This window comes from Zonotrichia albicollis, chromosome 10 (genome assembly GCF_047830755.1).
Source record: "Zonotrichia albicollis isolate bZonAlb1 chromosome 10, bZonAlb1.hap1, whole genome shotgun sequence".
Lineage (NCBI taxonomy): Eukaryota > Metazoa > Chordata > Aves > Passeriformes > Passerellidae > Zonotrichia > Zonotrichia albicollis.
Genome location: NC_133828.1, coordinates 31,299,931 through 31,314,163, shown reverse-complemented (window position 1 = coordinate 31,314,163; position 14,233 = coordinate 31,299,931). Strand labels below are relative to the sequence as shown.

At 61.9% G+C, this 14,233-nt stretch overlaps 2 protein-coding genes across 4 annotated transcripts; one reads left to right on the top strand and one right to left on the bottom strand.

Moving 5' to 3' along the window:
• Positions 1 to 132: 132 nt before the first annotated feature.
• Positions 133 to 9,526, top strand: PRKAG3 (protein kinase AMP-activated non-catalytic subunit gamma 3). 3 transcript variants are annotated; one of them, XM_074548686.1, is made up of 13 exons: positions 133 to 1,515; positions 2,379 to 2,418; positions 2,692 to 2,912; positions 2,997 to 3,078; positions 3,165 to 3,223; positions 3,499 to 3,544; positions 3,666 to 3,720; positions 3,819 to 3,945; positions 4,048 to 4,213; positions 4,386 to 4,423; positions 4,655 to 4,801; positions 4,952 to 5,121; positions 6,269 to 9,526. In XM_074548686.1, exons 1-12 carry the CDS (start codon positions 1,483 to 1,485, stop codon positions 5,066 to 5,068), a joined length of 1,131 nt encoding a protein of 376 aa, XP_074404787.1. In that variant the 5' UTR covers positions 133 to 1,482; the 3' UTR covers positions 5,069 to 5,121; positions 6,269 to 9,526. The 3 variants fall into 3 exon arrangements, with proteins under 3 accessions (XP_074404787.1, XP_074404786.1, XP_074404785.1); XM_074548685.1 differs by having other exon boundaries at positions 883 to 1,515; positions 2,379 to 2,440; XM_074548684.1 differs by having other exon boundaries at positions 883 to 1,515; positions 2,379 to 2,440; positions 2,994 to 3,078.
• On the bottom strand, positions 6,663 to 12,896 carry CYP27A1 (cytochrome P450 family 27 subfamily A member 1). The gene is made up of 9 exons (XM_005485280.2): positions 12,620 to 12,896; positions 10,415 to 10,605; positions 9,946 to 10,145; positions 9,665 to 9,862; positions 9,366 to 9,526; positions 8,856 to 9,022; positions 8,549 to 8,630; positions 8,274 to 8,474; positions 6,663 to 8,175 (listed from the first exon to the last, which is right to left on the bottom strand). Exons 1-9 carry the CDS (start codon positions 12,851 to 12,853, stop codon positions 8,050 to 8,052), a joined length of 1,560 nt encoding a protein of 519 aa, XP_005485337.1. The 5' UTR covers positions 12,854 to 12,896; the 3' UTR covers positions 6,663 to 8,049.
• Positions 12,897 to 14,233: the final 1,337 nt, after the last annotated feature.

The window sequence follows — 14,233 nt, the reverse complement described above, 5'->3', positions numbered from 1 at the left end:
TTCCTGGTTCTCATCTGCCTTCCTTTCCCTGACCTCTTTGGGTCTGGTGGGAAGCTCACCCCTTCCCATGCTTCACTAGGCTCTGATACAGGGAGGGTTTGTGCTACCACCCACTTCCCTGTCCTTCCCAGGCCTTGGGGTAATTCTTGCTGCCCTGTGGCAGGTGAACATACCCTCCTGCATGGAAAAGCAGCTCCCAGCATAACTGCTTTGGTCTGGAGTCTTTCGTATGTGTTAGGGACTATCCCATGCATCGTTAATCAAGGGGAACAGTTCAGTCCAACCTTACAAGGGGGGGTAGGAAGGGTTGGGTGCTGAGAGCTGGCCCTTGCTGCTTCAGGGTTCTGTCCCCCCAGTATGGTAGGTGAATGCTGGGTGCATGGGCAGGTTCTTGGGGCCCAGAGGAGGTGCTGATGTGTGGGCCCTGGGTCTGTTAGAGAGCCTTTCCCTCCCCTCTCCTCGCAGCCCACCATTTCCCAGTACTGGGCCCTGTTTCTCTGGTCTCCTTGGTGACAATCTCATCTCTCCTCGGCTTCTCTCCAGCACCTGAAAATAGCCTCCGAAAGTGGAGATGCCTGCTCCCTTCCCTGCTGCCAGCACCCACGATGGCCAGGCTGGAGCCAGGCTGTTCTGCTCAGCACAGCTGTAAGGGTCTGGCCTCATGGGCCCCTGCACCGCTGCAGGACTTGGACCACCCTGTGAGCCAGCACCGAGCTCGTCCCTCCTCTTCCTGCCTGCTCTGAGGCAGCACCAGGGAACTCCTTGTACCTCGCCATGGGCCTATATCCAGCTGTCCCCTGCAGCCAGAGAGCTGTATCTTTAGCCCTGTAGCCACCAACCCTGCAGCCAGCCCACAGCCTCCCAGAAATAGAAATCGGAGCCGGGAGCGGGCAGAGGGCGAGCAGGAGGGAATGGCCCCGCGGCAAGGAAGGAGGTTACTAACCCACAGGTCGGGCTGTCCCCGCCGTGGGAGCAGGGTCACCCCAGGACAGTGAGCTGCAGCAGGATCCGGGGCAGGGACAGGCAGGGCTGGGCAGCGCCGAGGACAAAGGGTCCGCATCCACCCAGCCCGTGGCTGGATCCAGCCATTCTCCAGCATCCCCGTGGAGAGGGGAATGCTGCGTTCCCCACCGCGGCGGGGCCGGGCAGCACGGGGCAGGCTGGGCCGCGTCCCGGCGGCGCGGAGCACCGCTCCTGGAGGACGGGGGGCGCGGAGCGGGGTGTCCCTCCACTCTCTGCCCCCAGCCATCCCTCCATCGCGCCCTTCCTCGGGGCCCCAGGGCCTGCGCTGCCCCCGGGGCCGCCACCACCTAGTTCAGCCCGAGGCTGCTCGGTGGCTGCGGGCGCTGCTCGGCGGTGTCGGCCGCGTCCCCCCCCGCGGCGGTGGCGGTGGGGGCATGGCTGGCATTGCTCGCTGACACTCTATCTGCCAGGGCCGCGCCAGCCGCGGGCCCAGAATAGCAGCGCTGCCCCGCAGATAGCATGGAGCGGCTCCGTGGCCCCGCCGCGTCCCAGGTACCGTAAGGCTGGGTGGGGGGCGCGGCACGACAGACCCCCGATTGGGGACAGGCCACCCCGGGGGCAGGAGAATGTGGGCGGCTGACGGACCCCTTCCCTCCGACATGCAGCCCTGGGGACAAGGACGTCCTTGTCCCAGCTGTGCCAAGCCCCTTGGGAATGGTCGGGGCAGGTGGTGCAGGGTCTCTTCCTTCTCCGTGTTGGCTCTAGGCTCCTTAGGGAGTGGTGGTCCCCGTCTCCGTGCCTTCATTATTTTAGGGTGGCCTGTAAACTTTGGCTCTGTCAGGAAGATTTGTGGCTGGGGTAGCTCTTCCCTCTGCATGTGCTGCTGTGTTAAATAGGGTCTCCTGGGGACTGGGGGAACGGGGTCAGCCATCCGGCGCTGTGTGTTCCCTTCTTCCTCGGGCTGCTGCTTTGTTTAGTATCGGTTTCCTGGGATGGACCTGGTCCCTGGGAGGGCCCAATGGGGTTGGTGAGGCTCTCTGCACAGGAAGAAGTGAGAACGGAATTTACACCTTGGGACTGGGAGAGGATGGGTGCAGAGCCGCTGTGGGACATGCTTGGCTCCAGCAGCTGAGAGAGAAGGCAGGAGGTCCTGCCATCCATGCTTTGTCCTGCTCTGGAGATCCCTGCTGTCTCCCCAGAGCAGGAGGACAAGCTGGGCGTCCCGGACTGGAGCTGCCGTGGAGACTCTGGGGGTCCTGGGCTGGTGGGGGGTGCCCACATCCCCACCCTGAAAAGACAGTTCTCTCTGCCTGGCTTGGGTGGGCAGAGCAGCTGGGTGGGTGCAGGCAGAATCCATGGGTGGGAAAAGACTGAGTTGACTCCTGCTGACCCCTGCTCACTGTGTGCCCTCTCAGGTGGCGCTGCTGGATGCTGTTGCATGCCCTGAGGAAGAAGGTGGGTAGCAGGAAGAATCTAGGTATGTAGGAGGGGGGACTGCCTTACCTTGTGACAAGTGCTTTGGTTCTCTGCCCACCCTGCCCATACCCCTCTCCTCAGCTGGAGTCTGCCCCAGGCTGGAGAACAGCTATGGAGAACTGTTCCTGTGGAATTTGGAACAGGGGGCTCTGTCAGCAGCATCCCCTGCTCCCCCCAGGCAGGAGGGAGACCCAGCAGCTGAGACCCAGCAGCTCAGCTTACTGGCTAGGGCTGGGGTGACTTTGCCCGCAGGGTTTCCGAAGGCTGTATGCCCCAGGGAGGAGGAAGAGGAGGAGGAAGAATACAGGAGACCTGTCACCTTCACACTGGGAAATGAGATACTGGGGCTGGGCCCAGAGACCGAGTTTCAGACCCCTGATGCTGAGGTCTATATGCACTTCTTGAGGAGCCACTGCTGCTATGATGCCATCCCCACCAGCTGCAAGCTCGTTGTCTTTGACATCTCCCTGGAGGTGATAACCTGGGGGATGAGTGGGGATGGGCAGTGAAGAAGCAAGCTTGGGGATCCTCTGAACCCCTCTGCACTCTGCCAGCAGATCAAGAAAGCCTTTTTGGCACTGGTGGCCAACGGGGTTCGTGCTGCCCCACTCTGGGACAGCAAGACGCAGAGCTTTGTGGGTGAGTGGCAGAAGCAATGCCTGGCCCCAGCCCCTGCCTGGCAGAGCGGGTACAGGCAGCACTGCCAGCCCCATGTGTCTCCACAGGGATGCTCACCATCACCGACTTCATCAACATCCTGCACCGCTACTACCGCTCACCTTTGGTGAGTGCCACGAGGAGGGCTTGGGGGATCAGGACACGCATGGGGCAGGGAGTAGCTGTCCCCACCACTCCTGGTCCCTTCTTAATTGCTAGACAATGACCAGGGAATGATTCCGGGCCAGATCAGCATCTACTTGTTGCTCCCCTGCTTGGCCCCCAAAATTTAATCCCTGTGTTTGAGTGTTGGGGCACGATGCCCAAGGAAGGGGGCAGTGTCTCAGAGTGCCCTCAGTCCCCCATGGAGCCACCACGACCAGGGCATTTCCCTGCCTCCAGGTGCAGATCTACGAGGTGGAGGAGCACAAGATTGAGACCTGGAGAGGTAAAAAACATGTGGGTAGCTGGGCTGATGTTGTCACACAGGGCATGGAGGTGGGCTCTGGGATTGTGGGGCTGCAAGAGAGGGCTGGAGGACCTCCTCTCATAGCTCTGTCCCTTGGCAGAGGTGTACCTGCAGGGCTCCCTCAAGCCACTGGTCTACATCTCTCCGAGCAATAGGTGAGAATCTGTCCACTGAGGGGGAGCACACCCCTTGCAGTGGGGTGTGTGCACCTGAACACAGCCCTGTCCCACCACGATGTCCACATCACCCACAGCCTCTTCGATGCTGTCTACTCCCTGATCAAGCACAAGATCCACCGCCTGCCTGTCATTGAGCCTGTCTCGGGCAATGTCCTGCACATCCTGACGCACAAGCGCATCCTCAAGTTCCTCCACATCTTTGTGAGTGCTGGGGCTGTTTGTGCACGCTCATGGCTGGTGTCACAGGCAAGGGTGTCAAGGTACATGCAGGTGCCAGCCCAGCCCTGCCCTGTCCCATTGAAGGCTTCTACCATCCCCAAGCCACGCTTCCTGAAGAAAACAGTGCAGGAACTGTGCATTGGCACCTTCCGTGATCTGGCCGTCGTGGCTGAGACTGCCCCAGTCCACACTGCCCTGGAGATTTTTGTGGATCGCCGTGTCTCCGCCTTGCCTGTCATCAATGATGCTGGTACCTGGGGAGGGAAAATGTGACGTCCTCATCTCCCTCTGCTAGCAGCTCCAGCACCATCCCTACCCAAAACCCCTCTCCTGACCCTTAGGCTGCCCCTTGGGTGTGGGAGGAACATGGCAGGTGGTCCCTAGGGCCCCTTCTGCAGCCCCTGCTCTGTTTCTCTTTGCAGGGCAGGTGGTTGGCCTGTACTCGCGGTTTGATGTCATTGTGAGTACCCTGCGTGTGTGCATGCCCAGGCTCAAGTTTGGCCCCTTGCATGCGCTGGTGGGGTGCTTATACCTGTCTGTGCCCATGCCAACCCACCCCACATGCACTGTCATTGCACGTGCCAGTGCACATTTTCTCTGTGCATCTCCTGGGCTCGGTGTCCCCTCTCTGGTTGGCAGAATGGGGTGTAAGGATGCCTTGGGGCGCTGAATGGGGACACATCTATCACAGCACCTGGCAGCCCAAAAGACCTACAACAACCTGGACATCAGTGTGAGGGAGGCGCTGCGGCAGCGCAGCATCTGCCTGGAGGGGGTCCTCACCTGCTACCCCCACGAACCCATGGAGGACATAATTGACCGCATTGCCAAGGAGCAGGTGAGTGGCCGAGTGCCCTGTGCCAGCCACGGCTGCCAGCTGCCCAGCCTGCCCGTGATGCTCTGCCTGCACCCACAGGCCGAAGTGCCCTGTGCCAGCCACGGCTGCCAGCTGCCCAGCCTGCCCGTGATGCTCTGCCTGCACCCACAGGTCCATCGCCTGGTTCTGGTGGATGAAAACCGCTACCCGCGGGGCATCGTCTCCCTCTCTGACATCCTGCAGGCCCTTGTGCTCACTCCTGCAGGTATTGATGCTCTTAACTCTTAGCCCACGGTGCTCCATCTTTCTCCACTTGCACCCTCAATTTCTCTCCACTTCAGGTAGGCGCCACCCCTGCATTGCTGTGTGCCTGTCCCCTCCCTGCTGCTGGGGCTCCTGCCTCTGCCTCTGCCCCATCCAAAGTGGTCTTGGGGGATGGAGGAGGCTGGGGCTGGGGTCTGGCAGCGCTGGATGCCCAGGTGGGGACAGCAGGATGCAGAGGCTGCTTGTCCCAGGGGTACACAAGGATCACAGGGATCCCTGATGACTGTGAGGAAGGATGAGGGCACCTTCCATGGAGACACTGCCAGAATCCCATTCAGGCAGCGTGTGGAATGCAGGTTTTGCAGGTCCCTGGGCTTTGGGCTAGATGAAGGTTTTAGGGTGTGATGCACCCTAAGATAAAAGCCTATTTTTTATCTTGCCTCATTCCCCTCCTGAGACCTGAGCACCTCCAGTGCCATTCCCAAGGGACACAGAACGGACAGACCACCACTCACACACCCCGGACCTGCTGCCCACCACCAGCCATAAACAAAATGTGGCCAGCCCATGGGCTCCAGCTGGCAGAGCCCCCCACCCCCTCCACTTGCAGCAGCCCCAAAACTGTCTGTTCCAGAGACAGGGCTCACTCCCAGGTGGCACTGGAACTACACTGCCTGGCCACCTGCAGCCGGCTCTGCTCACCCACTGCCTGGTGAATCCTCACTGGCTGTGGATGGGCATGGTCCTGGCACTCACTGTGGCACCTCTGTAGGGGTGAAATGAGGAGGGGGGAGCTGGCTCCAGGTCCCAGCTGCTTCCCAAAGGTAATTATGCTTTTTGGGGTGGTGGTGGGCAGTGGGTTGGGACAGGCCTGTGCCTACCAGTTCCCCCAGCAATGCCCACATGCTCTGCACAGAAGGGGACTGGGGATGGTGTGTGTTAGCCACCAATGGGATATCCCCCTTGCTCCCCTCCCCCTATCACAGTGCCTTTGCTCACCCTGTCCCTGATGCCCCAGGGGCAGCTGTATCAGGAGCTGCAGAGGGCCACTGAGATGTCCCATGCCAGCCAAGCTTCCCTCCCTCCTACCCCAGGGCTTGCATGCAAGCAAGGACCGGAGGAAAGACCCCAGTGTCCACTGGGATGTTGGAGGGGCCATGTCACAGGGTGGCCAGTCCAGCACTCATTGGGGGTTATGGTCTCACACGCTCTCTTGCCCCACAGGCATCAATCGATCCTCACTCTGAAGACACCAGGGAAATGCCACTGTCTTGTCTGACTTGGGGATCTCCTGCGTGACCTGTGAGAAGGAGGCTTGGGCCCAAAGGCTCTCTGTGGGGAGGACATGCCTGTTCACCCCAGTCCTCGGGCTCGTCTCGAGTCCAGGGCTAGATCCTGCTGGTCTTGGAGAGGCAGAGACACTGACAGTGGGACCCAGGGGTGCCTCCTGCCAGTGAGCACACAGCAATGCTCAGTGGGCACTATGCTGAGGGGCTGCAACATGCCTGCAGCTGGGCAGAGCCCCATACAGCCCCAGAGGACCTGGCCACCCTCTGCCATCCTGCTGATGGATCTGAGTGTTTCTATTGTGGCTCCCTCCTAGTGAACACAGTCCCGCTGTCTGTGCTTGGTGCCTGGTAGCGTAGGCTCAGCTGCACACACAGGCTTTTTTATTTTAGGGTCACACGGGGCTGGAGCTCTCTGGCAGAGGCACAGCCCATGCCAGAGCTGGCAGCAGGATGGGCACTTGCATGGAGACCCTGTGCACGTTTTGGGGTGGGCAGGGGATATTTATTTATTTGTTAGTCTGTTCAGCCTTGCTGTAACAAAACAGCCTGATCGAAGAATTGCCTCTTGCCTTTCTGGGGTAAAGCTGGGCATGACTCCTCTGGAGGGAACCAGGCTGGGAAAGGGGTACTGGCTGTTTGCCAGCAAGTTTGGCACTGGCAGAGCAGTAACTCGGGGGGAGAACCAAGGGGATGGGGACACAGGGCACGCAGTCTTAATCATCGTGGTGGTGTGCAGGTCCCTTCAGGGACACACTGAGGGACAAAAGCTTTGGTACCAGCAAGGTTTCTGCCTGCTGCTTCCCTCAGTCCAAGAAGCAGGAAAGTATGAGGGGTTGACTGTTAAAAATGTCCCATGCCCCATCCCTCGAGGCCTCTGGGCAAAAGGCAATGCATCCCCTGCCTGTGACTGCTACCAGCTGTGAGCCTTGCAATGGTCCTGGCTTGGGGGTAGGGGATGCTGAGCTGATCTTTCTTGTCCTGCTTTGCCTGCAGTGAGCCCTGCCATTCCTGTTACCCCATATCAGCATCTCAGCGCAATAAAGGCTGACAGTGGAAAGTCCCAGGAACTAAACACCCCGCCTGAGCAGGCTGGCTCTGCCAGGGGATGCAATACCAGTCCTGGGTGGTGACAGGCCTCCTCCCATCATGAGGAATGTGTTATTGCTGGGCTTTCCCAGGACCATGGCTGGCTCTGTCCCTTGGGAAAGGCGCAAACCCCAAACACCACCAGCACTCAACCCTCCCCTGGGGGCAAGGGGAAAAGTGAGGCACAGAGAAGTTTCTGAGGCCAAGGTCAGCTGTTCAGAGAGGACCCAGATGTCCTGGCTCCAGGCACAGATCCACGCGCAGCTACACAAGGACAGGACGAAGGAGACACTGAATGGCTGCAAGCCCCCTCCCTGCTTTCCCCCAGCCCCAAAAGGGCTCCCGGGTTTCTGACACAGCCCAGCTGGGCATGGGATGGGGGGGACACTACCCCCCTGCAGTGTGTCAAAGGCACAGCAGTTCCCCCAGCCTCCTGCTGATTTTGGGCAAGGGGCTACTAGTGGCCCAGGGGTGATTTGGGTCAATCTCTCATCCCCCACACCTTTCCCACTGTGGGGCTGTGAGCCCCCTGGCCCAAGCTAGCCAGGGAAGGGGTTTGCCTTCCTGTCCTCCTTGTGGGGCAGTAAGGGGGATCTCCATCTGGCACTCAGGGTGGGGGTGGACGTGCAGTCAGGGGGCTCCCGGGCGAGCGATGAATTCCAGGTTGATGGGCTTGTCAGCCACCAGGACAATGCGGGACACAGATGTCACTTCTACGCCACGGGGGTCTGGCCGCACCTCAAATGCCTGGATCATCTGTGGGGAGAAGAGGAGTTGGCAGTGCCTCAGGGACTCTCTGGGATGCATATCCCAGCTCATGGCAAGACACCCAGAGTGGAAGGATCCCTACTTACCCTGGCAAGGGCCAGGTGCATCTCCAGCTCAGCGATGCGGCGCCCAACGCACGCGCGGACCCCGTAGCCGAAGGGGATGGAGCTGAAGGGGTGGTGAGGGGAGCCGTGCCCCCGGAGCCAGCGCTGGGGCAGGAACCGCTCGGGCTCGGGGAAGTAGGTCTCATCATGGGACATCGCGTAGTGCGCCAGGACAAAGAGGGTCTGCAGGGGGAAACTGGGGTTTAATGACCCCACTGAGTGCAGAGGGGGTCCCCCACAGCACGGCCCCCACTCACATTCTTGGGGAAGAGGTAGTCTCCGATGACAATGTCCTTCTCATAGAAGACCCTGGCGTTGGTGGGCACCACAGGGTAGACTCTGGGATATGGAGAGAGTTAGTGGGGGAGCAGAACTCATCCGGAGATCCAGGAGAGAGCGAGACAAGACACGAGGACAAGGCTCAGCAGCTCCCCAGGGGAGAGGTGGATATTCACAGTCCAGAGGGACTGAAATCCAGCCTTGCCTCCTGCCTGGTTGGTGCATCTCCCCTGGAGAAGGGGCTGGTGACCCGCATGTGAGGGCAGGGACAAGGCTGGGATGTACCTCAGAGTCTCCTTGATAATGGCCCGAAGCATCGGCAGCTTGGGGATATCCTCAGCAGCAGGAAACCGGTCGGGAGGCACAACAGCTTTCAGCTCCTGGTACAGGGTCTCCTGGATGTCTGGGTCCCGGGAGAGGTGGTACAAAGCCCAGGACAGCGTGTTGGAGGTCTGGGGAGTGGAGCACCAAGGGGAGTGAAGGAACTGGGGCCAGTACCTGAGCAGCCTTGTGCCAAGCACAGCATCAGTACGGCACCAGAGAGCCCCTGCTCTGGTATGCAGAAAAGTCAGGGGTGAGGGGCAGCAAGCACAGTGGAGAGGGAGGCAGGGAGCAGGATACAAAGCAGAGCAGAGGATGGGATCTGTATTGACCAATTCCTGAAGGTTTGCCCCTCTGGAGCATCAGTCCCAACTGGGCTAGAGCTCACAAGGGCTGGGTGGAGCATGGCCCCATGGGCTCCCCTGGGCATGGAGCACACCAGGGATCCCCTGACAGCAGCTGCCTGGCTCTCACCGTGTCCACACCAGCCAGCAGCAACTCGGCCACGCTGCCATAGACCTCATCCAGGCTGAGTCTGCCACTGGCCAGCAGGTAGCTCAGGTAGCCAGACACCTCCGTGCCACGCTCCACCTGCCCCTCCAGCTCCTCCATCTTTCGGTCAATCAGTTTCTTGCCTGCAGGGACAGAGAGCAGGAACCAGAGCTGACAGAGCAAGGGCTGCCAAAAAGACATTTGGCCAGGGACTGCCCTGCTTTTGAGGGTCTTTAGGGAGTACAGTGCCACCACACTGGACCCCCACTGTCACCGCTCACCAAAGGCGAAAATGGTGTCCCAGCTGTCCAGGTAACGGTCCCAGAAGGGCAGCACCTTGCGGCTCCATCGGGGCAGGACTGTGGCAAAGATGGAGTTCTTGAACATGAGGTTGATGGAGTCAATGAAGTGCTGGGTCTCAGGAGGGACCTGCTGCTTGAGGCACCCGATGCGGGTCTCGAAGAGGATGTAAGAGATGCCTGTGGGGGACAAACAGCATCCAGACCTCTGGCGGAATGGGAACGGTGGGACAGGGTGGGGGTGAGGGAGAGGACACCCCTACCTTCCAGGGCAAAGCGGTAGAGCAGGTTGGCCACGTCCCCCACCAGCACCCCCGAGGGGCTGCGGCTCCGCTCCTCCCGCAGGCGCACCATCAGGTCTGACACCACCTCCCCGATGGCGTCCGCGTACAGCAGCGCCTCCGAGGGCTTCAGCAGCCGCTTGTTGAGCACCTGGCGCAGGCGGTACCAGCGCTCCCCTTCCCTGCATGGGGACGAGGTTCAGCGCCGGGGGCACGGATGGGCAGGGGGCAGTGGCTGGCAGCAGTTCCCCAATCCCTGTGTGCACACTCCCCACCCAGGCTGGAGCCATCCCAGGGGTCATTCCACCCGCCATGGCCATGCCCTTCTGCTTGGCAGGGACAGGCAGCTTGCAGGAGTGGGAGTAAAGCCAACGGGCACCTGGGCCCTGCACCTAGGGGAGGGGCAGGAGATGTGTGCTGGCCCAGAGAGCGCAGCCAGGGCGGGACTCACTCGGTGAAGGGTCCGTAGGGCAGGCGCCGGGTGTCCCGGTGCTCCTTCCACAGCGCCATGTCGCTCCGCATCGGGTACTTGCCCTCCTGCCGCAGCAGCTGCTCCAGCACCACTGGGCTCCCAATGTTGATGTTCCTATAATGTCCGAAGGTTGACTTCCAGATAGGTCCATAGAGGCGTCGGGATATCACCTGTGATGCACAAAGCATGGCAGGGTCAATGGGACGAGCTGGGTCAGATCCTCCCTGCCTCAACCCTGAATGTGCCTATCTGCACCCATCCCATGGACCCCTCAGCATCACCTCAGCTCAAGCACCTGCCTCTGATGCCCCTAAGCTGGCAGCATCCTTGAAGTGCTCTGCAGATGGCCTGGGCTGGTGTCTCTGGGCTCATTTCCTCTCCCAGCATTAAGTACACCAGGCACTGACCCTCAGCACAGACTGGCATATTCTTCACCCACCCCAGAGATTCAGTGACAGCCTGGAGGGTCTTTTGGGGAAGGACGACCAAGAAGGGACAGCAGGGACAGAGACAACAGCCAAGCACAGGAGTGTGCTGAGATGCAGGACCATTGCAGCAACCACCAGCAGGACTAAGTCCTGCTGCTTCCAGCATGGCCCCAGCTCTGCTTAACCTGGGGACAACAGTCGCTGAGTGGGTCCTTGAACTCACCACCCAGTAAGGATGGTTAATGATCAGCAGTGGGAGGACAGCACCAGGCTAGGGCATGACTGGGCTGCTCCCAGAACAGGCTGTCACGTCCAGGGCATGGCCCTGGGGCCACAGGGCCCACAAGCCAGCTATCCCGTTCACCAACATCAGCCCTGCTCTGGGCCCTGCTGGCTGCAGCTCCCTTCTCCTTGTCTGCAGCCACAGGTGCCATGCCTGCTGCCCTGGCCGGGAGCACCGTGACCTCCAAGTGCATCCCTTGGGGGCAGCTGGGCAGCCCTTTCCAAATGGATCTGCGCAGGGCTACGTCCAAAGGCCACTTTCCATCCCACCCAGGTACTGCCAGAGCCCCTGCAGAGCATGGCCAAGCATGGGGGGGAGGCAGGGGACTTAGCAGGCAAGCCCTGGTCCCCGTTCCCCGTGGCTGCGGGGATGCACGTGGTACAATCTCCCTTGGTGACTGTCTGCATCGCAGCCTGTGCCTGGATTCAGCTGGATTCGTCACCACAGGGAGACGTTCCTCGTTCCTCGTGCATGGTGGCAGGAGGAGGGGGAGGGATGGCTGCCCTGGTACTGCAGGCAGCTCCTGGGCATGGGGCAGCTGTGCTCCGGCTTGGAGCCTGCCCACCAGCATCTGCTGGCAGCCAGGACCTGACACAGTGCAGGCCTTGGAGAGCTAGAGCTGCCTGGATACGGGGAAAGGCACCTCCAGAGCATGTGGGCATCTTTCTGCAAAGCCAGGCTGTGTCCCAAGGGCAGGAGGGAGCTCCAGTGCCTACACCCCAAAACCCCTTCTCCAACCAGCAGTGCCTGGTGCTCTGAGGTGACAGGGAGGCCTGATCCCGCACGCTCCTCGGGCTGGTCAGAGCTCCAGGGCGCTGGAAGATGCCGCCTGGCTTGCAGCCAGCCAAGCCCATTGCTTGCTTCATCCGACGTATGAGGAAGTGTTGAGAGAAGAAAACAAATACCTCTGCCTACCCCTCCCCGGTCTTGTATCATCTGCCCAAAACCAGCCCAGCCACCTGCACCAAAAACCGCTGCTCCCTCCAGCTGTCACAGCCGGGAGCCCAGGGATGCCAGGACCCTGTGAGATGCCCCCAAACCTTTGCCCTCAGCTGCACGGCTGGCTCGGGGATGCTGGAACAGCCCTGGGCAGGCTGGACCCTCCCGAGGTCACTCGGTTCTGCTGGCCCCTCTCTGCCTGCTGCCCCCAGCATCACCCTACGGCGCCGGGTGCCCCCCACCGCCCAGCCCCTCTGCTCCCCGGCACTGCCGCCCCCGCTCAGCTCCCTGCCGTCACTTGTCGGCAGCTCACCCCCTCCCCGGAGCGCATCTCCCCTTGATCCCAGCCCGCACCCACTCCCTCCCTTGCAAAGCGCCGGGTCCAGCACCCTCCCTGCAGCCCCCCGGCAGCCCCTCCATCCCACGCACCCCTCCGAACCCTCCTCCGCCGCTACGCCCCCGAGCAGGGTGGCCAGGCCCCCGCGCAGCCCGAACCCCGCACGCCCGCACCCCGGGCCGGCTGCCCCGGCGCACCTGCAGCCGGTGCGTGTGCAGCAGGTAGCCCCGCAGGAACAGCCAGACGAAAGTACGGAGCAGCCCCGGCCCCGGCAGCTCCTCCGGTCCTTTCAGCCGCGCCGGCCCCGCCGCCGCTGCCGCCGAGCCCCCGGTCCTGCGCGGCGGTCCCGGGCTGCTGCGCGGCGGCGGCGGGCGGGGGCGCAGGAGCAGCGGCAGCAGCGGCCACCGGGCCCCGCCGCTCGGGCCCGCCATGCTCCGTCGGCAGCGCACGGGACGGGGCGGGGCGGGGAGGCACCGAGGGTGGTGGGGGGCGGCACCGGGGGCGGTGCGGGGGGCGGCGCGGGGGCGGCGACCGGGCACCGGCACCGGGGACGGAGCATCGCGCACCGGGTACCGCGCACCGGCAAGAGAATCGCGCACCCGCGGCGTTGCGCAACGGGTGCTGGCCCCGGCTGCTGCGCTCTAGGTGCGGGGTACCGGCTGCTGCTCAGCGGGACCGGGCACGGGGCAGTCCGTACCGTACGCCGGGCGCCGGCTGCAGCACACCTTCCACCGGGCCGTGCAGACCGGCTGCAGCGTGCTACGTACTCGGTACGGCACACTGGGCACCATGAGCCACACACCGAGTACTGGACAGTGGTGACTGCTCAGCAGCATCACGGATCAGGCAGAGGGTGCTGGGTGCTGGAAATGGCACCAGCGGTGCCCGGTGCCACGTAGCAGCTACTGGGTGCCAGGTGCTGTGCCTGGTGGAGCTTTGCACATGGCAGCTGGCAGCCAGCACTGGCGTGGCATGGCAGGTACAGCACCCTGGCACCATGGAGCCTGTGGCACCAGGTGCTGCTGTATCCTGGGCATTGCATCCATAGGCAGTGGGTGCTGGGCATTGCACACCAGGCACAGGCACAAGGACTGGGCACAGCACCAGCCAGGGCACAACGTGTGCCAGCACTGGCATTGCACTCTGGCACTGGATTTCACATCCCAGACCCTGCACACCTTGCATCAGCTCCAGGTTCACCACTGGGCTGCTCTTTAGGTCTGCTTGGCCTCCTGGACTGAGCCATCCTGCCCTGCTTCTGTTCCCTGCCTGTCACCCCCCTGTGTATGCCTTGACCCCCCAGCAGGGCAGGATGGTGCTGTGGGGAGCTGGGTCCAAACTGTCCCAGGCTCTTTCTCACCACTTTCTCCAGGCACTGCCAGCCAGGACCACGGGTGGGGAGACCTTGGTAAGCCCACTGTGGCTGCTGACACCAAACTGGAGGGAGGTTTGGTATGTTTTCATGCCAGTGAGAGAACAGTGCCAGCTCCTGCCTCAGGCTGGTGCAGGCCAAGCTGTCCAGCCCGTGAGCAGGACCGTGCTGGGTGTCTGAGACCATGCACGCAGGACGTGTCTGTTCTGGCCAGCCTGGGACAGTGGGGCAGGCAGGGCCCTGTCCAAGTGTCACTCCAGGAGTGTCCCACACCATGGGACATCAGTGCTGATCATTAACTGCACTTATCGGGCATTGGGTACAAGGTCCTGGCCAGGGAGGCTGAGTGAGGCTGGGCAGATATCTGGGAGCGCCGCGAGTGGCTGCTGTTGCCCTCGGTCCTGTCTCACCAGGGCACCGGGAGTGTCCCGGGCCAGGC

Excerpts from the sequence above, each read along its gene's own strand:
- PRKAG3 (XM_074548686.1), top strand. The coding sequence starts at position 1,483 with ATGGAGCGGCTCCGTGGCCCCGCCGCGTCCCAG. Across the intron at positions 2,913-2,996 it reads TCTTTGACATCTCCCTGGAG|ATCAAGAAAGCCTTTTTGGC; the intron begins GTGATAACCTGG and ends CTCTGCCAGCAG. Across the intron at positions 4,424-4,654 it reads ACTCGCGGTTTGATGTCATT|CACCTGGCAGCCCAAAAGAC; the intron begins GTGAGTACCCTG and ends CATCTATCACAG.
- CYP27A1 (XM_005485280.2), bottom strand. The coding sequence starts at position 12,853 with ATGGCGGGCCCGAGCGGCGGGGCCCGGTGGCCGCTGCTGCCGCTGCTC. Across the intron at positions 10,146-10,414 it reads CCCTACGGACCCTTCACCGA|GGAAGGGGAGCGCTGGTACC; the intron begins GTGAGTCCCGCC and ends GTCCCCATGCAG. Across the intron at positions 9,863-9,945 it reads CTACCGCTTTGCCCTGGAAG|GCATCTCTTACATCCTCTTC; the intron begins GTAGGGGTGTCC and ends TGTCCCCCACAG.